At 44.5% G+C, this 22,789-nt stretch overlaps 1 protein-coding gene across 4 annotated transcripts; it reads left to right on the forward strand.

Annotated features, from left to right (window-relative positions):
- The first annotated feature begins 1,723 nt into the window (after nucleotides 1-1,723).
- On the forward strand, nucleotides 1,724-22,613 carry arhgap17b (Rho GTPase activating protein 17b). Of its 4 annotated transcripts, none has more exons than XM_041957728.1 (21): nucleotides 1,724-2,091; nucleotides 6,422-6,461; nucleotides 11,526-11,630; nucleotides 12,079-12,155; nucleotides 12,415-12,526; nucleotides 12,905-12,981; nucleotides 13,097-13,199; nucleotides 13,456-13,524; nucleotides 13,631-13,712; nucleotides 14,357-14,484; nucleotides 14,977-15,088; nucleotides 15,171-15,252; nucleotides 15,380-15,460; nucleotides 15,877-15,990; nucleotides 16,088-16,179; nucleotides 17,093-17,231; nucleotides 17,986-18,264; nucleotides 18,891-19,012; nucleotides 19,094-19,492; nucleotides 20,612-20,663; nucleotides 21,239-21,439. In XM_041957728.1, exons 1-20 carry the CDS (start codon nucleotides 2,039-2,041, stop codon nucleotides 20,617-20,619), a joined length of 2,274 nt encoding a protein of 757 aa, XP_041813662.1. In that variant the 5' UTR covers nucleotides 1,724-2,038; the 3' UTR covers nucleotides 20,620-20,663; nucleotides 21,239-21,439. The 4 variants fall into 4 exon arrangements, with proteins under 4 accessions (XP_041813662.1, XP_041813663.1, XP_041813661.1 ...); XM_041957729.1 differs by having other exon boundaries at nucleotides 20,612-20,657; XM_041957727.1 differs by lacking the exon at nucleotides 20,612-20,663 and having other exon boundaries at nucleotides 21,239-22,613.
- The last annotated feature ends 176 nt before the right edge of the window (nucleotides 22,614-22,789 follow it).

Here is a 22,789-nt window from a genome sequence, read left to right on the forward strand (position 1 = left end):
CTTGGCCGTCGGTCAGTGAGTTCCCCCTTATATTACTGCAGATACAGTGAGACTTCAGTGCTCTTAAATTTAAGTGTCTTAAATTCTAAAACTGTGAAAAAAAAAACATTACGGATTCAATTACCTGCTACGTGTTTACCTGAGAAACGATGTTGTACTGTTAAATTGTATAATTTCATGATACATAAGATTTTGCTTACAAATTAATCATTTCCCACAAGATGATCACACATTAAACCAAAGCAAATAGATGACAGAACGCACACTTTACACAGAGAGAAACAGACATCTTTGTTTGGTAGATGTCTTAGAAAAGGAACTCTAAATCCTTTATAGGATGTATGATAATAAAAAGAGCTGAAGAGGTGTTCATGGTCACGCACGGATAATTTGGCACAGTGCTGAGAAGGTGAGATGCACCAGCAGGTGGAGATATCAAACAAGAGATCCTTTGGGTTGATGAGCAGTCGGTTTTGGGAACACACACCTGACACTATTCCTTGAACAGCCTGGATTCAAGAGCACAGCAGTTCACATCTCTGAGCTGTCCTGAAAGCAGCCCTTCGAAAAAGGTCCGGGGACTCAGTATGACAGAAACGTCTGACAGGAACAGATAAAACAGGAACAAATTGAGTCGTCTCTACTCTCAAAGCTGTTTTGTGTGGCTCACTGGGTTTGTTGCATGCAAATGACAGATGTGAAACGGTGGCTCTAGTTGTTCTTTAACATCAACAAACCAGAGTTTAAGGACCTTGAACAGTTTCAGGATTCCTCCACTCTATGCACATGGGAATGAAGAGATAGGGCATGTTTCCCTGCATTTATTGGGCTCATATAATGCTCACCAGGCCCTGACAAACAGGGTTCAGAGGTTTCACAGCATTGCTGCAGCTCAGATAGCAATGCCCTTGCAATCTACACATTATAGACCCTCATTATATAGACTACATCAGGCAGATAAGGCAGAGGTGTGCGCTCTGTCTGAAAACGTATGGTGGATTATTTTTAACTACAATGAGCCTGAATATCATGAATTCACTATTATTGCATTACTGCAGGAAGCCTGATCAGAGGTCTGCAATAAAAATGATGATTATGCTACTAGAGATAATCGACAGAATGTGTTCTTTTGCGTGTTTTATCTTTATCTTAAAAATTCATTTTAGTATTTTTTTGTAGAAATATTGATTTTCAGGCGATGCCGGTGTAATGACAGAGGAGGAGCCACAAGGTGGCAGCAGATCACAGTGAGCACCGGAGTGCTGCACCACCGTTTAACGACTGATCTCCAGTCAGTCCGGGGAGCGCGTTACCTGGAGGCTTTTAGCAGTACTGACCCTGGATCAGTGGAGCAAATGAAATCAAATGGTTCGCTGTCGGTTTTTGCAGCTGTTGACTGACGTTTATTGGTCCAGCAACAGGCCTGTGACCGCTTTTTTTTAAGTAGTGCAGTTTTAGTTTTTGGCATGTTTCAAAAAATTTGCCTCATTAGTTCAGCAAGTTAGCGACTTTTTTTAAAACAACAAACCTGTTCATGACTGTGATTCTACTGATTTTTGCTGTAATATGATCTGAGGAGAACAACTTTTTAGAGAGCACTAAAACATGTGTGAGTGTGACTTTGCCGTGACCATGACAGGCCAATAGCTGAGTCAATGCTTTTTTTTCTTGCAAAGGTATCACATGTCACTGCTGGGCCGTGCAGCTTACAGTGGGGAAGTAAAGGCACTTCCTTCTTCCGACCACACTGGTTGCTCTCAGTCGGGTTAAAGGAGGTCTGGTATCGGTGACTATGGGGCTCCAGAAGCTGCTCCGCGGCCGCCTCCACTGACTCCTCCGCCTTTTCTCGAGCAGCCGCGGCCGGTGACACCGACCCGAATCCGGAAGAGTTCGGAGTTGTGGTGCGTTTAAGTGCTCGGAGCCCTCTTTCGCCGCAATGGCTGCGACGTAGCGCAACTTTTTGGGTCCGCGGCGGATGAACGAGTGCGCTCCGAGGAACTTTTACTGACTCTGAGGAGACGCGGAGGAGGAAGAAAACATGAAGAAGCAGTTTAATCGCATGAAGCAGCTCGCCAACCAGACTGTGGGAAGGTGAGTGTTTGGGTCGACGGCACGCATTGTTACCATTTCACCGTGATCACAGCTGCGCTCCTCTGGTGGCATCAGTCGGAAGGGCTGGGCTGCCTTTTTGCGTAACAACCTGAACTGTTGGTGAAGTTTCAGGAAAGTTGAAGCTTCCGTTCGTAGCTGCCCGCAAGTCACATGAGCTTCATTCCCGGCGATTTGTACGACAGCACAACAATACAGGAGGTAGAAAAGTTCAGTGTGAGGTTTCCTTCATGAAAAATCACTGTAGTGTTCTCTCACGGTGTGTGTTAATACTGAGTCAGTGGCTCTGTGACATTTAGGGGATCTATAACTGCTGTCACCATGATTAGCTGCAGCGATTAATCGATTAGTTGTGACTATTTGACCATTTATCACCAACTATATAAGGAAAAAAAGTCAAAAAAGTGAACATTTTCTTGTTTCTAACTAATATTTTTGGATTGTGGACAAAACAAGACATTAAAGAGTGTCATATGGGCTTTAGGAAACACTGATCGTCATTATTTTTGCCATTTTCTGACATTTTACAGACCAAACAGCTCATCGATGACTCAAGAAAATAACAGACAATGAATGTAATCGTTAGTTGCAGCTCTAATTAGAATCAGAATCGGCCTTATTGGCCATGTATGTGTGCACACATAAGGTATCTGACTCCGGTTTAAACACTGCTCACGATGTACTTGCACAGGAGAAGGAAAAGAGGACATACAGAAGGCAAAAGGAAGAAAAATGAACAAAAAACTGAACGATAAGTTGAATAGTGCAAAATATAAAGTAAATAATATACACAAAGAATGAAGTGGGGATAAACCATACATGCAATGAAATTTACAACAATTGATTCATCGTTACCTTCAGACATTTAAAAATAAAAGTTGAAAAATGCCAATCACACGTTCTGTGTGCCCAAGATGATATTTTCACATGTCTTGTTTTGTTTTAGCAGACTAAAACACAAGTATATTCATTTTAAAATCGCAGCAGATTCTCACAATGTAGATGCTAAAACCAACAAATATTTGGCATTTTTGCTTGATGGAATAACCGAAACAATTAATTATCCAAATAGTTGCCACTTATTGATGAATCGACTCATTGTCTGAGCTCTAATTCACTTGATTAATATTTATATCTCCCAGTACACCTGAAGGCCACACCTCTGGGCTCACGGAACCTGCACTCTGTCCGTCTTTACCATATAAGATCATGCTACAGCGTTGCTGCTGTTTCTGCTGTTGTTGGCTGGGATGTGCATGTAAAACACATGTTTACTGATGTGTGTTGATACTGGCAGTTAGTTTATACACACACACGTTATATCTATACCATATCCTTCCCTTCATCTCCGTCCCCACAGGGGTTTCCAGCCCTGTTCTCCATCAGCAGCCACCACTGAGACGATGTCTCCACTTATTGCTGCATTAATGTTGTCTGCAGATGATGCCCCTCGTCATGTTCCTTCTCCATGACTTTCCAGCCAATAGCCTGTAGCCACTGGATTCCTTGCATGCATTCCTCCATAGGTTGTGTAAGAGCAGTAAAACTCCACGGAGCACAATGACGGCTTGCTTACTAAGAGGCAGAAGTGTTTGCGAGCTCACACCCACTGTGGATTACTGCTGGAAAGAGCTGAATGTGTCAGAGAATCCTTCGGTGCCATTTGTAGCACCGCATAAGCAAAACAGAGTGGGAGTTACAATGTTCTATAAATAAATGCTGGAGTTTGGATGAAAAGATGGTTAAAGTAAAACTGTACAGTCAGTGATCACTGACCCTCACTCACTCTTCATTGGCTGCAACTAACGATTATTATTAAACAATTAATTGGTTTGTCTATGAAATGGCAAAAAAAGTCAGTCGCACCTTCCCAGAGACTCAGGTGACATCTTCAAACATCTTGATTTGTCTGACAGAAAACCCAAAGAGAAGCAAATCTTGCGATGAGGAGCTGAAGCATTTCTGCACAGTTTCTGCTCAATAAAAGATGAAATGATTGGTGGATTATCAGAAGGGTTCAGAGGGGTGACGGCAAGTCATCCTTCCACACATTGCAGACACATTAAATGTTAGTGATGGACTGTGGAGTGATTGCAGGGTGACGTTTTTCTCTCTTTCACACAGCAGTGAATTAGTTTCCCCCCCGCGACGGTTTGTGATGATGTGGTTCTCTGTTTGGCACAGGAAGCGCCAGGCACGGAGGCTTTTTGTGGAGTAAGCATTTCCATGGTTGTTGTCAGGGACAAAGTGGAGGGCTGGGGACGACACGCAGCCACAGCGGGGTGTTTTTTTTTATATATAAAAGAGGAAGCCAGCTTGATTTACATGTGATTGATAAGGAGGAAGCAGTTTGGTTTACGTGAAGCTACAGCGTGGTACAAGCTTGCAGGGTGGCAGTGTTTATGAGTCCTTGCATACCTCTGCAGAGATAAGCTCACACAGAACCCTTTTAATAAAACTTTGATTTCAGATGAAAGCAGACACTGTTTTCTCACTGGCTTCACGGTCGCCGGTCCACTCTGTCTGCCTTTCTGTGTCGTTTTTGCTCCAAGTTTTCTCTTAGGGTCTGGACCAGTGCTGTGAGAGTCTATTCTTAGAACAATAGCTGCCGGCCGGGGCCAAGCTGTACTCCAGTCAAATCAATGCTAATTCAATATTGATAGGAATCTAGAGATTGCTCGTGTAGCTTTCTACTTCAGAGGTGAGCCAGTAAATCCATAATGTGTAATACGATCGTGTTGATCGGTGTGCAGGTTTTGCAGCTGCAGATCAGATATCTTGCCATCAAATATGAGGAAAAAAATAAACAAACATGTTTTTTACAGATTTAAAATGTTGCCTTAATAAAACCATCTGAAATTGGCAATATTTTGATCCAATCTGGAACCATCTGATCAAAGAGTGAAGGGGAGTATGAGTCTGACCAGATATTTGATGCCAACTAGGGCTGCGACTAGTGACTGTTTTCATTGTTGATCAATCCATCCAGTGTTTTCCCCTTTTAATCGTTTGGTCCACGGCATGTCAGCGAAGAGAGAAGCGAAATGTCCGTCAAAAGATCCCGGATCCCGACGTATTGTCTTAAAAATGTCTTGTTTTGTCTGACCAACGATCCAAAGCACAAAGATTGTGCTTGCTGTCAGGAAAGACTGAGAAAACCTGACAATATTCACATTTCAGACACTTAAACCAGTATTTTTTTTGCGATTCATTGATTATTAAGATATTTAATGAGCGATCTTGTGGCTTGTCACTCATTTCCAAAAGTTGAACTCAAAAAATTCTCCTCTTGGTACGAGCTGGAGACAGCAGAGTGCAGCCGAAGGCCATTTCGATTAACAGTGAGGATATTTCAGGCATAAGTGAGGTAAAACCTGTAACTTACAACAGCATTAGGTAATAACTCCTGTGTGGGAGCGGGTTAATTGATCCCTGTGAGAGTTGAATCTATAGAGTGGGCCTGCTCTGGTAGAGGGAGGGTCTTTGGGGATTTGTGTGTGATACGTTCGCGTTGGTGTATTTGTCAGAAATCACCGTGAGTGATGAGCTCGCTCGCTGGCTTTTACTCGCTCAGCAGGATTCAAACCAAGAGGCAGAGAGCAGACCTGCACACTTGCTGCGAGAGAAGAAGAAGCGAACGCGTGACCTGTTTCAAATCGACGTTTCCTGCAAGTCGTCGAGTGACGTGACAATCCCATTTTCCACAGACGCTGCTACAATGTGCAGAGCGTTCAGCGCGTTTCCGACATCAACAACCCTCCACAAACACACACACACACACATACCTCGCCCATGTTGCCATAACAAACAAGGTGTAGATGACACAACAGGAAGTGTGTGTTCGAACAGAGGAATCTGACGGGACCATTGTGGAAAACAGCCACAGGCGCGAGCGGTGTGTTTGTGCAAACGCGTTGAGTGTGTGCGCACAAATGGTAGCCAGTAATTCACGTCTGCGTTTTATTATGCATTGGTGGATTTCAGCATGTTTTGCATTTTGTGAGTCCGCTGCAGGCACAAACTGCAGACAGGTCGGGCTGGATCGGCTCTTCTGCTTTAGTGCGATGGTCTCGTTTGCTGTGTGCTCGTCAGTTTGTCTGAGTTTTAACATCACAGTGTGTGTGGCTTTTCTTTTTTTTACCAACACAGAATGGTGACACACGTCCAAATACTCCATATTATGTAGGCATTTCATTCAGATTGGGTGCCTAAGGTGTGTCCCGTGACTTGTGTCCTCTGACTTCATCATACTGTGCTTGTATTTGTCATCAGTGTTTGACCTTTGGCTTCATGTTTGTGTTTCCCTCACCAGGGCTGAGAAGACTGAGGTGCTGAGTGATGACCTCCTGCAGGTGAGTACGATGTTCTTCTTCTCTGTTACTTTTAAAACATACATCAACTTTTAAGGGGCTTTGAACACAAACTGTATTTTGTGTCACAGTGTTGACAGCGTTTACCCTCTTTCTGGAGTGTAAAGATATGTTGTTGCACAATATTTTGTATTATAAAATGTGACATATACATTATTGAGTGGCTAAAGATCAACAACCAGCTCCCAAACCAGGTATGAGCATTGTGGAGGTGGAGTGTACTGATGTACTGACTGGCTTAATCTTATTGGGACATTCTATTTAGACATTGAATGAACTAATTTTGATAAGCAATTAATTATTTTGGTCATTTTCCAAGCAAAATTCCAAATATTTGTTCTCAAATATGAAAATGTATGATAGTAAACTGGATGTATTTGGGGTTGGGACTATTAAATAGAACAAAACAAGCAATTTGGATATATATAAAATACATATAACGTGCATATTTAACCATTTTTGGACGTATCGTAGGCAAAACGATTAATCGAGAGAGAGCAGATTAGCTGATAATGAAAATAATCCTACACAAACCTACATTTTGCCTTGTGTAAACTTTTTGTTCTGCAGTATAATGTACTTGTAAAAGAACAGGTTAATTTTTTAAGAAAATATATTACACAAATACCAAGAAGGGTATAACCTTTTAAGCCAAAAGAACAAGTGAGGACTTTTTTTATGTCACACTGTAATTTGGTTTATGTCAAACCTAGTAAAAGGTTATTGTCAGTGCATCAAACCATTAAAACCAGTAGTTTTGAGCCGAGAGCTGGTTGTATTGTTGCAGCTCAGTAGCTGCAGCTGTGCTCAAGCTGGGGCCGAGACATTTACAGGTGAATGTAACTGTGATTCAAACCTTCTTTATTTGATGCTACTCTTTTAATGTCTTTTTCTGGACGAGTAAAATGAGGAAGTTATCAAAGGACTTGCAGGTTCAGCTCAAAGGCTCTGTTAAAGCCATCATACCTCAGCAGCTTGTCGATGCCAAGCCTCCCTGCGGCCTTGGAGTACAACTGCTGGTATTAAAGCATTACTGGAGGAGTCTTTCATTCAGCAGTGCCGCGCCAGCTCAGGGGTTTGGCGCTGTAGGAAAAGTGCCTCATGGTTTCCCACTCGAGGCGAACCCTGGCAATGTTCTGTTATCTTGAAATCATACTGGATGTGCATCCAGTGCGTGTGTGTGTGTGTTGGGGGATGGGAGCAGTCGGGCGAGTGAAACCGTGAGATCACTGCTCGGAAAAAGAGTTTGAAGGAAGACCGAGCGTGTTTACAGACGAAAGGCAGCTTTTGTGGGTGGAAAAGTAAAGGTGAACTCTCGAGCCTCTCGTTCGATCACGCAAGTCAAAGTTTTATGACGTGCAGCAGTGAACTATGAACCCCCCCGTAACACACAACGCAAACGCTTGGTGGTGAAAGCGATTATTTCTCGTTGAATAGGCAGAAATACATGCAGATGGTTGATCCGCTGTCATTAAGACAATGAGTGGAGGCCTGTTTTTTTTTTGTTTCAGCAGGGCGAATAGTTTAATTTAGTCGGATATATTGTCCCAGGATCACGGAGCACAGGCTGACCCAACCCTTCCAGGGAATGCTTTCTCTCGTCTTTGGTCCTCGTCCTGAATGACAGGAGCTTTGTGCTGCGTTAGACATTCCTTCAGCTCCAGCTCCCGGCCAGGAATGTGATTGTCAGGCGGTCTGCACGCTGGAAGTGGTTGCATGTCTTTTAGCTTAACGACAACTCCGAGTTGCCTGTCGGAGTCTGTGGTTCGGCGCAGCCGTTCAGCGCTCGCAGCCTGTTTTCAGATATGCAACCTGATTACAGTCATCTCCATAAAATGTGCAGCTCGCAGTTTACTGATTCATCGCCCGGCGAATCAGTTTCGACATTTTAATTTAATCATACTAGCTGGGAAAGTTTTTTCCCCTCTTTCCAAACATGAGCAGGGAAAGACTAGTTTTTCCTTTCCCCCTCCTGTGCGCTCCCACACCCCTTCTCTCAGCAGCTTGAAATTTGACACCATGATTTCCATGGTGTCGTAGTAGTTTTTTCCACTTTTCCGTCGTCCTTTTACTTTGGCTGAGGCATTTCTCTTGTTTGGGCACGTCCCGCCTCAGTGGGAAAGATGAGGAGGCTCTCAGGCCTGCCAGGCCTCATCCAGAGCAGATGGAGTCAGGCTATGACTGGTCCCGTATCTCAGTGACTGGACTGGAGCGTGCTCATGTCTGATACTGTGTGTTAAGCAGGTATCTGTTAGCAAACCTGCTAGTGAGAGAACCAGACAAGTCCAGCGTTAGTTTTTGTTATTGTTGAGAACAGTGGCTCAGAGTTCGTCATTGTCGGCGTTTAGTTCAAGTTTCTTGCTCAAAGTAAGATGTGAAGAGCGACGCCACCCTTAAAATGCTCGTATGCTAAATTTGAAACAAGAGCCAACTGGTGGTTAGCTTAGCTGAAACCAGGGGGAAACGGTGACCCACCAAACATAATTAATACATTAAATCTCCTTTGTCTCATTACTACAAAAACTGGAGTGTAGAATTGATGTGCTTTTATGGCAGGGGACATGTTGGACTATTTTTCTTAGCTGTTTTCATTTACTTCCTGGAGTCTGGAGACAACAGGAAGTTGTCAAAAAAATAGTTCACCCCAGCTGATTTGGCAAATTCTCATTTTTACACCAGCAAAGGCGATATGGTGTGCTAATTCATGAGCTTCAGAGTTGCTTGTAGAGGATTTTGTAACCTTCAGGCAGAGCTAGGCTAGCTGTGTTTATGCTAACCTACGCTAACAGCCGCTGGCCGTAGCTTCATATTTTAGGGACGGACGTGAGAGGAGTGGTCTGAGTGATCTTCTCATCTACCTCCAGACTAGAAAGACAATAAGCGTATTTATCAAAAAGTCAAACTGTTCAAGCAAACGTGACCGTTGTTGCTTTTGAGTCGTGTTTCTGCTTTGTCATCAGCTAACCAGACAGTTAGCCGTCCGGCCAACGAGGCCAGCCAGGCAGCCAGATCAGCCCTGAGCCAGAAAACAAAACTGTATCCACCCGCCCGGTTCCTCTGTGACTCACCAAACGTTCCACAGTTTCTGCTGCGGGGGGTCAGAGGTCATCATCTCGCTCTGTTTTTATTGCTGTCCAGGGGGGAGATGCCAGTAACCGGGCTGTAAACCTTTGGACAGCTCCATAACTGGAGAGGCAGGCGGAAAGGATCGTAGAGGAGAGTGTGGGCTTGTCTGTGCCTGCAATCGAGGAGTTTTCCTGCTTTTTCTCTTCCTCTTTTCAACTCTTTAACTTCAGCTTGTCAGGGTGTTTCTGTGTGCGAGCCGGTCTGCTTCCATAATTGAGTTTCTGCCCCTGAGGGCAGATCTCCTCTCGCGAGCAAACTAAAGGCAGCTGAGGCTGGCTAATTGAAGTTTAGACTTCTTTATAATGAGTTATGATGCTAAAATGAGGTTATAGGAGAAATTTCCATGCTTAATCTATGCAATATGTCATGACGTCATCTATAATATAGGTAAAAAGAAGCAGACAAGCTACAATTGTGCATGAACAGACTGTAGTTCAACACCAGAGACATGATATTCTGTACTTTCGGCGTGCCTCCCGAGGGTCTTTCGGTGTACGCTCATGGAGAACACTTTTCCATCGACAGAGACAATGCGATCACCCGGCGGATTCAGCCACTCGGGCCTCTCTCTTTCGTTCTTGGCGGCGATTGTCGGAGGTCTGGATCCAATCGTGGCGCCACCAGATAGAGCTAGACTTCCATGCATTAATCAGGGCTGGGGATCAGCTGAATTGCGAGCAAATCAATTGGATCCAGGCGAGAAAGCCAAGTCCAGCTGTGGTCTGGCGTGGAGCATACAGCTGCAGGAAAGAGGGGAGGAGCGAGCGAAGGGAGAGGGAGGCGAATTAGTGAGGATAAAAGCTAAGGAAGAGGACTGAGAGCATGATGGGGATCAGACAGCAAATGAGGGGCAAATAGTGATACAACAGGATGTTTACACTGAAACAGGAAGAGGAAGTGGTACTTAATAACAAACATCAAGTTTGGTTTGTCATGAATGTTTCACCTCATGCTAAATCTCACTTTTGTTTAAATACTGCAGACAGTTTTCCTTGTTGAGGATATTGAACAGTGAGTTTAATTTGCTGCGGTTTGGTCTTAAAGAGCATACTTACATAATTGTCGGCCATAACCTTCCATTCAGCCACCGGCTTCAGCTCCTTTCAGTAACATGGAAATCAAAACGAAATGAAACCTGAGGCTTGTCAGAGTTTCGTTATTGTCACATGGTCATGAAGCTGCGAGCAGGGACTGAAAACTCTCACTGGTGGTGCATTCAAGGGCAATCTTGGAGCACAGAATTTGATACTGTGCCTGTTTGCTTGTGCCTTTGTTTGCTCTTTTCTTGCAGGTTCATATAATTGGGAGTTGCAGTTGTGAGCCCCTGGGCCCAATGCACAGACTCTCCTGTGTGGTTATTTTATCGATTTACAGTTTCTCAGTTGGTTTTACAGAAAATGCATATATTGATATTGCAATCTAAAATACAGCAGGATAGAGAACTTAATACATTTTGCTGACTTGTGTTGGAGTGTTCTTCAATGCACAACAAATTTTGAGCTGTACCATGGTGAAAATGTAACTTTTTGTAAATGATGTGCTAAAAACATGCAAAACCATCATATGAGACATAAAGGATAACCAGTGGATCAGTCCACCTCAGACCTGCAGTCAGCATGATTCATCTGTTCTTCCTCATAATATCTCTGCGTGCAGCCTTCACATGTTGAGAAGCTTTCCCTGTTCTTGCTAAAGACCTCAATCCATCAGCCTGCATTGCATATCAGCCATAAGTCCTTCCATCTGGCTCTCGGTGCTGCCTGTTGTAACAGAGCATCCTCCATAAACAAAAGCTGCGCGCTGGTGCAGCTTCTGTGTTTTGATTTCCCACCTGTGTTGTTTCGTGTGAACACTGGAGTGAGCCTGCTACGTTTGCTCTGAGCTTCTAACATTTTGTTTCTCGTGTGTATGTGTGCACAGATCGAGAGGCGGATGGAGCTGGTGCGTTTGCTGTTGCACAACACACACAAGAGGCTGGTGTCCTGTCTGCAGGGTCAACTGGGCACAGACACGGAGAAGAGACATGTAAGAAGCACTCCACCCCTCTGAATCTGAGTCGTTTAGTATCTCAGCATGTTAGCAACATGCCACCAAGCCACAGTCTCACAGGGATGTATGTGTGGCATGTAGCTCATACAGAATTGGAATAAGGGTGAATCACCGTCACGCCGCCGTCAGTATTGGCAAGGACCTGCTATCTTGTGCTATGAGCTCCCAGCATCTCCTTTTATGTAACATGGTGATATGGGAGAGACTCAGGAGGAAAATATTCAGCCCTGTCCCCCTGCCAGCTTCAACTACCACTGCACAAGACCCACCTCAGCCAGACACACACAGGAACACTGACAAAACTCGGAAGGAATCATGTTATACGTTGCTTTGTCTTACTCTATGTGTTTGGACATGGCTGCAGCCGGTCACTGGGTTATTCTTTGGGCTTTTAAGGAGGCTAAACTTTATTTGCTGCATGCAGAAAAAGCTGCCCCTGACGACGCTGTCTCAGGCCATGCAGGAGGGAGGCGGTCAGCTGGGAGACGAGAGCCTGATTGGGTGAGATGCGACAGCAAGAATTTATTACATGCAAGACAAGTTTCAGCGGTATTTCAGAACGTGCAGCGTCTGGCTGTTGCGAAAATGCATCCTGATGAACCACAAAACATCATTAAATGTGATAATTAGAGTGGAAGGAAGGGGAAGGGTCTAACAAGGGTTTGCATGTGTTTGTTTTATTTTGAATTAAAATGTTTCTAGCTGTGAGGAAAGCAGTGATAACGGTCATATCTGTATATATTTGTATGTGTGTGAGCAGCAAGATGATGGACGTGTGTGGGGAGGCGGAGGGCAGGTTAGCGACTGAACTGATGCAGCATGAAGTCCAGATTGAGAGAGACATCCTGGATCCTCTCACCCAGCTGGCCGAGGTAACAACAGCACAGCTCTCTTCATACTGTAGCGATCGCTTATTAAGTGCTTTTGCGTTGCACGTTTGCATATTTGCAGGTTATAAAAAAAATCAATAACCAAATTACTTTTGACCGAAACGTTCAGTGAGCCTGCACAGGATTTGAATGAACTGTGTGTGTGTGTGTGTGTGTGTGTGTGTGTGTGTGTGTGTGTGTGTGTGTGTGTGTGTGTGTGTGTTTAATCTCATGATTGTGCCACATTCAACGTGGCCTTTGGCATCTTTTTGTTTTCTCTTAGCAGTCTGGATGATTCATGATGACAAAATGTTCTCCTGGCAAAGGTGTTTTCCCTCGGTTGACTAGAAAGCGTGTGTGTACTCACTGTTTTTCTCACAGGTCGAGATTCCCAATATACTGAAACAGAGAAAACAACTCGCCAAGCTGGTTCTAGACTACGACTCGGCCAAGACAAGGTACACCGGCTTAGCTCCTTTATTTTTAAGTATCAGCTTTAATTCGCACACTTGTCCCCTTTTTTATTTAGAGAGGAAACATGCATTAGTGTCTAAATAATTCCTCGGCCTGCAGATGGTACCAGGCGACCAAGTCCAACAACCAGGCCATGGCAGCTAAGGCAGATTCTCTCAAAGACGAGATGGACGAGGCTCTCAACAAAGTAGAAATATGCAAGGTAGATTCTGTTTGCACGTTCCGCTCAGGTTAGGGTCATATTTTATGAACGGACTGAACAAAGGAAGCCTTGTAACGGGGCTGGATCAGGCACAAACCACGCCACGCACATTATCAGGAGCATGTAATTAAAGGTCGTTGCTTTGTCATCTGGGGTCAGTCTACGTCTCAATGAAAAGTTTCTGTGTAAATTAAAGCGGAAGGTTTACAGCTGCTGTGGTGTTTTGTCACATATGGATTTTTTTTTCACCCCACAGGACCAGCTCTCTGCAGACATGTACAGCTTTGCTTCCAAAGAGGGGGATTATGCACGCTATTATGTCATGGTGGGTGCACCGGTTTAGCGGGAATGACCTGGAGTGAAAATGAAAAAGTGATGAAGATGATGCCAAAGGTTTGTGTATGTGACCTGTGTTTATGTTTGTGCACCAGCTGTTAGAAGCCCAGGCGGACTACCACAGGAGGTCTCTGGCAGCTCTGGAGGCAGCTATACCGACTATCCAAACACAGCAAGGTGAGCAGCAAGACACAAAACAGACACTCAGTTAATCTGCCAACAATATAGACCACACACATTTGCATCTGTTTAGCTCCTCATTAAAGCCCAGCGCTCAAGCTGCTCTGTAAAGCAAAGCAAAACAGAGCCAGCTCATCAAGTCAGTCAATCAAGTCATTAATTGGCACATTTTCCATGTTTTGTGCCTTTTTCACCGCTGCAGCAGGAGAGGAAATTCCTTATTTCAGCCTGAAAACTCTTAAATGTGTCTATGATGAGAAGCTTTTATTTACTTCATGAAAGCCAGCAGCATAAATTAGCATGTGAGCTCCTTTGTCTCTGACTTATATGACACATCTGCTTTTTCTCTGGTCTCAATAAATGAGTTACTGAACAGCTCAGGCGGTCGACATGCAGCAGACGATGGTAATAAAGAGGGGGAAGTATCACTGATGGCAAAGCAGTGGGATGAAAGAGACCACCAGCACTACATTTATGTCCAAAATAATCAATAGAAGTCCAACTAAAACTCACACAACACAGCCTCTGTAAGTCTAAAAACATTGGTTTAAAAGTTGGGGATAAGCTTTGAGCGTTAACCGTCAACTGTGGACACTCAGATGAGCGTGAAGACGCTGACGCTGCACCTCTGTCCCTCTCAGACTCCTGGATGGAGAAGCCGGCGTTCGGCACGGCGCTGGAGGAGCACCTGAAGAGGAGCAACCGCGAGATCGCTCTGCCCATCGAGGCCTGCGTCATGATGCTGCTGGAGACCGGCATGAAGGAGGAGGTACGGATGGATTGCGGTCAAAGTGGGGCAAAGTTGACGGGTAGATCAACCAGAGATTCTTGTAAATTTGTACCCATAAAACTTAACTCTGTTGGAGCTGGAAGGAGATGTGGGACATGGGGAGCGCTCTGCAGAAATGACGGCACGTACGGTCTGGAAACATCTGTGGGCGAGTTGTGGTCAGTGTGAGGCTGTAGTGTGTGTGTGTGTGTGCATGCAGACATCTGTTATACGTTAGTGTGTTCACTATTACACACATTAAATTGAACCATGTCAGTAGACTCCCCAAGGAGGACAATTTCAGACACAAAGCTCTGTCTGCCACTCATCCTGAAAGAGCCACATCTCCCTCGACATTCACACTTGATCTGCTTCACTTCTCCTTTCCTGACACCAGCCCAGACTCACTTCTTGAATGTCAGGATTGAAACCGGTCACCCGTACCTGTCGAATAAAAGCGCTTGTTCCCTCTACCTTTTTCTTCGCTCATAGGGTCTCTTCAGAATAGCTGCCGGAGCTTCGAAGCTGAAGAAGCTCAAAGCGGCGCTGGACTGCTCCACCTCGCAGCTCGAGGAGTTCTACTCTGATCCCCACGCCGTCGCTGGTACAACCTCGTCTGCAAATCCACGTAGAGTGAAACCATCTGGTCCAGATCATTTTCTCATAGCTTTTCTCTTGACACACAGGAGCCCTGAAGTCCTACCTCAGGGAACTTCCTGAACCTCTAATGACTTTTGGCCAGTACGACGAGTGGCTGCAGGCCTCCAAGTAAGAAGACATGGCTCTGTTAATATCATGTTAAACACACAGTGTGTGCTCTCAGGTTGCTTTAGATGTTCTGGTGCTTTAATAACCAGTATATATTTTGCCTGTGTGTGTGTTTGTGTGGTTTCAGTGTGTCTGACCCTGACAAGAGGCTTCAGGCCTTGTGGGTGACATGTGACCGTTTGCCAAAGACCCACAAGGCGAACCTCAGGTAAGAGCATCTTCAGCTCTGCTGTGTTCAGCTCAGGTGCGGTGCCAGCTTCGTTTCTGAACGTACACCAGGACAGAGCTGAATGTGTAGAGGTCATTTCTGTTCTGTTTCTTGCTTTCATAACTGATACAGCAGATTTTAACGGGTGGAATAATAGAAACCCATTGCACTTCTGCTTAGAACAGTGGTCCTAACCTGGAGGCCAAAGATAATTAAAGAGAACGAGAAAAGCCTTTTTTTCCCAGTTTGCTCAACTTTTTGCTATTTATTGTGAAATACTGGACACTTTTACCTCTTCAGACCTCTAAAAAAATCTTTCAGACCTTACAGTCTGAGAGGGAAAAGCGCTGTGGTTGAACTGTGATGATAGATGGTTCATGATGATGATTTTAAAGCAGTCGGCGTCTCTGCTGCAGGTATCTGGTGAAGTTTCTGGCTAAACTGGCTCAGGACAGCGAGGTCAATAAGATGACTCCCAGCAACATCGCCATAGTGCTGGGGCCCAACCTGCTCTGGGCAAAGACTGAGGGGTAATAACTCTGAGACCTCGTACCTCACATTCATGATTAACGTCCGAGTGAAGTCTGAGGCTGATGAGGCTTCCTGCTTGTCTGTGGTTGTCCTTAGGACGCTGGCAGAGATGGCAGCGGCTACGTCTGTCCACGTGGTCGCCATCATCGAGCCCATTATCCAGCATGCTGATTGGTTCTTTCCAGAAGGTAAAACATCTCTGTTGTATTTGCGATAATATTTCTTCTCTTTGTCTTACCTATAGGAGGTAAAATAATAAAGAAAAGACAATGCAAGTAGGAGATTTGGGGAGAATTTAACTTATTACCAACCATTGGCCATGTCCTTTGAATGTTTCTTTATTAATTCCAAGTGGTGCAATGTAACTAAGTACTGTACTTATAATTCTGAGGTACTTGCACTTGAGTATTTCCATTATATACTATTTTATTCTTATACTCTTATACTAAATATTGGAGTAAAAAAATCCACTGCATTTATTTGATAGCTTTACTTTGCAGATTCAGGTTAGCGCTTTCATTGTGCGCTGTGATTCATAATATCTTTCTCAAAAAATGCTACAAAACTTTGATGGTATTTTGTCTGAATATGCTGAATGCAGCTGTAATGAGCAGAAAATGTTTCAACCTCCTTGATTAAAAAAAAACCCCAGCAACTTCAGGTTTTGGAGGCTCTTCTTGAGCTCCTCTTAATTTGCATATGCTGTCTCCATCACATTTGCGCTTTGCAACAAGTGCAATTGGCAAACTCTAGTGATTGTCAGATGCCAGATTGGAAAATCCTGCAGCCATGCTAGCAGCTCTGTGAGGCTGTATTTAAGCACAGTAGTGCTTTGAGATAAATGCTAACATCAGCATGCTAACATGCTCACAATGACAATGCTAACATGTTTTGCAGGTACGATGGTTTCCATGTTTAGTGTGTTAGCATGCTAGCATTTCACAAACACACAATAATTATAATTTGATAGCTAGCGTTGCAAAAAATATCATAACAGAATTATTGATCATCCCACACTCATTATTAGAATCTGAAGATCATGTTTACCATCATAATTTTCATCATCTCTTCTCTATTTGCCTCCCACCTTCTTCCCCCTAGACGTGGACTTCAACGTTTCGGGCATGTTCGCCATGCCCACCCACCCAGCCACCCCAGACCCCGAGCCCGGCATGGAGAGGAAACGCCCCGGCAGCCTGGTGGGGCAGGACGGGGACAGTCACACCCCCCGTAAAGACAGGTACCTGTCTCGCCCCAACCTCAGCCTCAGCCTGCCCCTCACCCTCCCGTCCCGTCCCAAGACACTGAGCAGGCAGGAGTCGCGGGGCCCAGCTGTGTCGGCCCTCTATGTAGTGGCCAGCGAGTCCATCACAGTCACTGAAACACCCACTGAAGATCTGCCCAGTCCAGACTTCAAAGCTGTGCCGTAGTCCCATGTAGCCCCCAGTTACTGACAAGTCAAAGAAGGGAATGATGTTCTGTGTGATTTTTGCACCACGTTTCTGTTATTGTTTAGGTGATTTTAGCACAAGCTGATCTATGTTTTCCTCACGGTCCGTACTGAAGACATTTTTTATGAAACATTTTTCACTATCATTGGGACAGCATTTTGTCTATAGCTACAATTCTCTTGTGTTACTCTTGTGTACTCCTGTGTTATCTCCTTTGTTTTCCAATTAAAGCTTAGGTCACACTGTAGGTTGCTGGTTTTATGTTTTGTGTGGGCTTCCTCTGTTGCATTTTGTTTGTATGGTCTGTCTCCTTTGTCCCTGCAGAGATGTCGCAGTTCAAATTTTGTTCTCTTTAAACGGTGACAGTCATGTGGTTTTATGTCCTTTTTTGGGTTCTTCTTTCTGAGCTGGTTTCACTGAACACAGGAAGTGGCGTCTCTCTCTGTCTGTCTCTTGTCTCTCTCTGGCCTCCTGCCTTTTCATTCTGTCTGACGGCGTGTGGTTTGCCCTCCTGAACTCTCTCCCCTCTCCCCCCTTCCCTAGCACTGTTAACAAACAGCCGGAGCCCGCTCCACGTAGAGCCGCCGCTGTAAATAGAAAGCAGCCACAGCTAACCTCACCCACCTTCCAACCCCCACTGCCCCCTCTGGAAGCCTGGGCCCAGCCTGAGCCCCAGCCTCCATCCCCGGCTACAGAGGCTGAGCAGCCTGGCCTGAGTGTTGGTGGTGGTGGTGGTGTTGTTGGAGGTGGTCTGGGTGGTGGGGTCCAGGTAGCCACAGTGAAACCTCAGGTTGTAAGCCAGCTCAGCGCAGAGGAGAGCAGGTAAGGAGGAGCGAGCTGAGGTAGCAACAATACTCCACCGCCTGCTCGCAGCCAATCAGCCAATCCGGAGCTCAGCCACCCTTTGTGTTTGTCATGTGTTTGATTCGTCTAGTCCCGAAACGGAAGTGATAAAACAGAACGTCATGACAATAACAACGTTATTATGTCCACAGCTTTTAATTTGGCTTCATTTTTACGTTTAATGTAATGCAACAAGAATCATGTGATGCTTTGTGTACAGGCAGCTCTTATCCTCCCTCCTGCTTGTTGTGATGATTGACCAAACTCAGCCTATTTTTAAAGATGTACTCCCCTTCCTTCCTGCCTGCCCGTCAGCGTGTCTGTCTGGCTGACTACTTCTGGCCATGTCTGATTTTGCATGTAGCGCATTGCTGAACAAACTTCTGATTTTTGCACCCTCTTCTCCACACTTGTCTTCATATTGTTTTTTTTTTAGTTATTTCTAGTGTGATAACCTTCATCTAATGTAAATCAGCGTTTGAATGGAAATATTTGTTTTATGTGTAGTGCATGAGTTCCTGCACCGATGCAGCACCTCCTTGTTAAATCTAACGCACAGATGAAGTGTTGGTGAATTAACATTTGCATTCATGGTATTTCCACAGCCCAGCCCGAGAGCTCATGTCCACCCCCCCTCCCCAGAGGAATGGTTCAGCCCATCTTGCAGTGGGAACCCCCTACTCTCAGGGTGGATCCAGGGGCCCCAGTCCACACTTGGTTCGCAGAGGTGAGAGAATGCACATTATTTCCATTATTATTTAGCACCAGTGATGTTTATATTATGTAATAATTATCTTTCCCTCTGAAGGCACCAAGAAGCAGGCCCCAGCCCCACCCAAACAAGCCAGCCCCTTTGCCTCCCAGTCACCAGGCTCACCTCATCACCCACCCATCACCCCCCGCCGCAACCCCAGCAAAGACAGCCTCATCCACGCCCCGAACCACCCGCCCCCACAGCCTCCTCAAGTCCACCACGCCCAGGGGGAGTCGGAGCCCTCGCCCCCGAGCACTCCCACACCTCCCGACACTCCGCCCCATGATGGCTCGCACTCCAACCCGCTGTCTTCCTACCCCACTGGGTCTCTGCCGCGCCCCTCCAGGCCAGCTCCTAGGCCAAGGCCCCGACCCAGCATGCCGCCACCCCCCCAGCCTGCAGCAAATGACAATGGTAATGGAATCTGCAGCTCCGCCTCCAAGATCATAACAGGTAGTGTGTTTCCTGTATCTCGCGAGTCCTGTTTCACAGTCTTCTTACAGTCATACATTATCTAAGAAATAGTGTTCAGCATATTTAAATAGTACGAGCAACGCATGAAAAGCTAAATGTATTTACCAAAAATATTACATTACAGATAACACTGTAAAATAGAGACATTGTGCTTGTGTCCACAACATGTGAACTGAAGTTTTTCCAGTGGAAACTCACATGGAGCTCCAGGTGGAGCAGGATCTTTGATCTTTGCTGTGGTGCACAGGTCTAAGACAGTCAGAGGTGGAAGGAGTGTTCATATTGTTTACTTAACTGAAAGTAGAAATACCAGAATTATAACAACTCTTGTTTCAGTAAAAGTCACATGCTAAAAATCCTACTTAAGTAAAAATACACAAGTACTATCAGCAAAATGCTTTTGAAGTATCAAAATTAAAAGTACCTGTTTTGTGAAATGCTGCTGTTAAAAAAAAAGAAAAAAAGACAACATTTGCCTTCAGCAGTGTTGTACGAAGTAATCAGACCTTTCAATTAAGTAAAAACAGCAATTCTGGAGTGTAGAAATACTGCCTTACAAAAAGAAGTCATGCATTCAGAAATCTCCTTCAGTAAAAGTACAACAATATTAGCATCAAAATATACTCGAAGTACCAAAAGTACTCATTATGCAGAATGGCCCATTTCATTGTGCATCAATAAAAGTCTTATCTACAATAACACAAATGTTGTATAGAAGTATAAAGTAGCAGAAAATGTAAATTCTCAAGTGTAAGTACCTCAAAATGATACTTAAGTACAGTACTTGTGGGAATTGAGATTGGTGTACTTTTACTGTTCGTCATTTTAGTCCCAGATGCAGTGAAACGCGGTGCATAATGAGAGTGTGTCTGCAGTGATGTTTAACGTAGTTAAACATGATTTCTTCCATGCAGACTGAAATCACTCGCTGCTCGTCTGCTGATACTGTATTCAGTACTGAGTGATTTCAGCTTCCTCTTAGGGCATCGCTGTACAGAGTCGTCTGGCTTTTGGTTTCACTCTGTCATAGTGCCTCGCACACTAAATGTAGTAACTGTGGTGATCTGACGCATGACAGGAAATGTGTAAATGTTGCAGATGTCTGAGCTGCTGACCTGCCTCTCAGATGAGCTTTGTAAGGCAGGTAATGGTAAGGATCTGATTGGCTGACGCCTTGCTTCTGTGTCCGCTGCATGTGTGTATGTCTGTGTGGGCGAACAAAGGATGCAGGCGTTTGCTCCTCTTTAGCATGTAGCTGCTGCCTGTGCACATGCTGTATACATATATTTATGTGTATAAGTATGCATGTGCAGCAAAACTAACATGCTTGTGACTCGCACACCGTCCACCGATGCTGCTAACAGCTAACAGTTTGCTGTGATAACTAACATGGCCTTCAGCAAACTTTAAAACTGTGCTGTTCTTCTGTACGTGCACTTCTTGGACAGATCTGTGTAGAAAATGTGTCACATTTAAAGATTAACACACCAAGGATACTCTTCAACAGCTGCCTCCATCTCTAAAAATGTCTCATGACTGGTACTGTGATGCAGTACTGATTAGATGTAATAGAAAGATCAATCCTTGGTGTCTTACTGAGTGTGTGACGGTGGTATGTGTGTGTGTGTGCTCCGCCACTTTGAAACTGTCAGTTCGTTGCCTGAGCTTCAGTTAAAGATGTGTGCAAACTGTTTTACTCGCTGACCCCCTAACTGTCCTGCACAGACGGAGGCCTGCTCCTAAAGGGGACTGGACGAGCCCTCATCCCTGAGGTGATTGTGGACCAACGAGGGGAGAGCTCTGCTGGTCAAGAGCCCGCCACCAACCCAGCCCCGCCCCTAGACCCTCAGACCCAGACAGAGACAGAGACAGAGAGCACCATTCTGTGAATAAAAAAAAAAAAGAAAGCGGGATCATCGAAAATCCTCCTCCGCTCAGCTGGCCCACGCAACAGATTCGAAAGCTTAAAATCAAATATCAGAGAGGTCACTCAAACGCATCCGCTCACTCCAGCTCTGCAGGCTTCACTCACATGATGCCAGACTGCTCTCTGGGAAAAACAAACAAGCTTTTCTCTGACACTCAAACCAGAAACCTCATCTTCCAGTGGTGGCGTGAACTGAAAAAGCTCCTGTCCAGCTCTTAGACTTCATATCAGGCTCTCTTTGTTCTATGTACTGCTGGGTATTTTCAGATTGGACTGCAGAACCTCGCTAGACTCAAGGCTAATGGGACTTAAATACATAACCTGAACACACAGCAGCTGAACTCGGCTTCTGTTTAAAATGTTGCTTTCGAGACTTTTGATTGAAAGCTATGAATGTTTTTTGAGAGAGAGAAATCTGCCGTTCAGCAGCGCAGCTGTGTGGAGATGTCCGAGTGTTGGGCAGCTGCTGATGATCTATTTATCAGTAAACACAATCACATTCTGGCATTTTCAGAATCATTTTCCAAACTTTCAGATATTTGCCAAACACTTAAGCACCAAACACATCAGGACCAAAGACGTGGCTGTGGGCCAATGGAAATCTGATAAAAATTTAGAGCTGCTCGGCTTATATTATGGTTGCTAATGACCAAACATTTTGGCAAGAGTGCAATAAAAAACGCAGTCGTCTTCCAGCGGTGTCCTCTCCACAGCACGTGTGCTGTCATTTTGGTATTTCAGGCAGTTTTCCTTCCAGTAATCCAGCGGGGGGAGAATTTTATTTTGTTTTCCATCTGAATTTTATTTGATTTCGACTGACCTGATTTACCGAGCTCAAATTTTTTTCTTCTTTGATGCTCAAGGATTAGCTTTTATCATTAAAAGGGATTTTTCTACCAAACTGATTGTGATAATTGTGTTTAGACATTATAAATCCTGTATCTGATCACTCCCCCTCGAGCTCAAAGCTATGACCAAATACAGCCAAATGGTGCAATTCCTGTTTGTGTGTTGTTTTTATTGCAGCTGACAATCTTTTTACATTGTTGAGGTGTTATTCAGCTCTTTGATTACGTTTTTTTTTATTTCTTATTTTCAGCTTTTTTTTTATGTTGGCTTTTCTGCACACAATGCATCATTACTCTCAATAATTAAATACTGTTCAACATTTTACAGTGTTGTCAGCTTCTTCTCGTCACTTATTTATCATTTTGTCAAAAATGTAAGTGTTTCTCGTAATTATTCAAACAAAGGTGGACACAAAGTGTGAAAAAGACTTGACCTGCAGCAGCATCATCATCAGTTTAACAGCTATAATTAGTTAAAAACTTTAATCACCAATGTTACAA

Source organism: Chelmon rostratus, chromosome 17 (assembly GCF_017976325.1).
Source record: "Chelmon rostratus isolate fCheRos1 chromosome 17, fCheRos1.pri, whole genome shotgun sequence".
Lineage (NCBI taxonomy): Eukaryota > Metazoa > Chordata > Actinopteri > Chaetodontiformes > Chaetodontidae > Chelmon > Chelmon rostratus.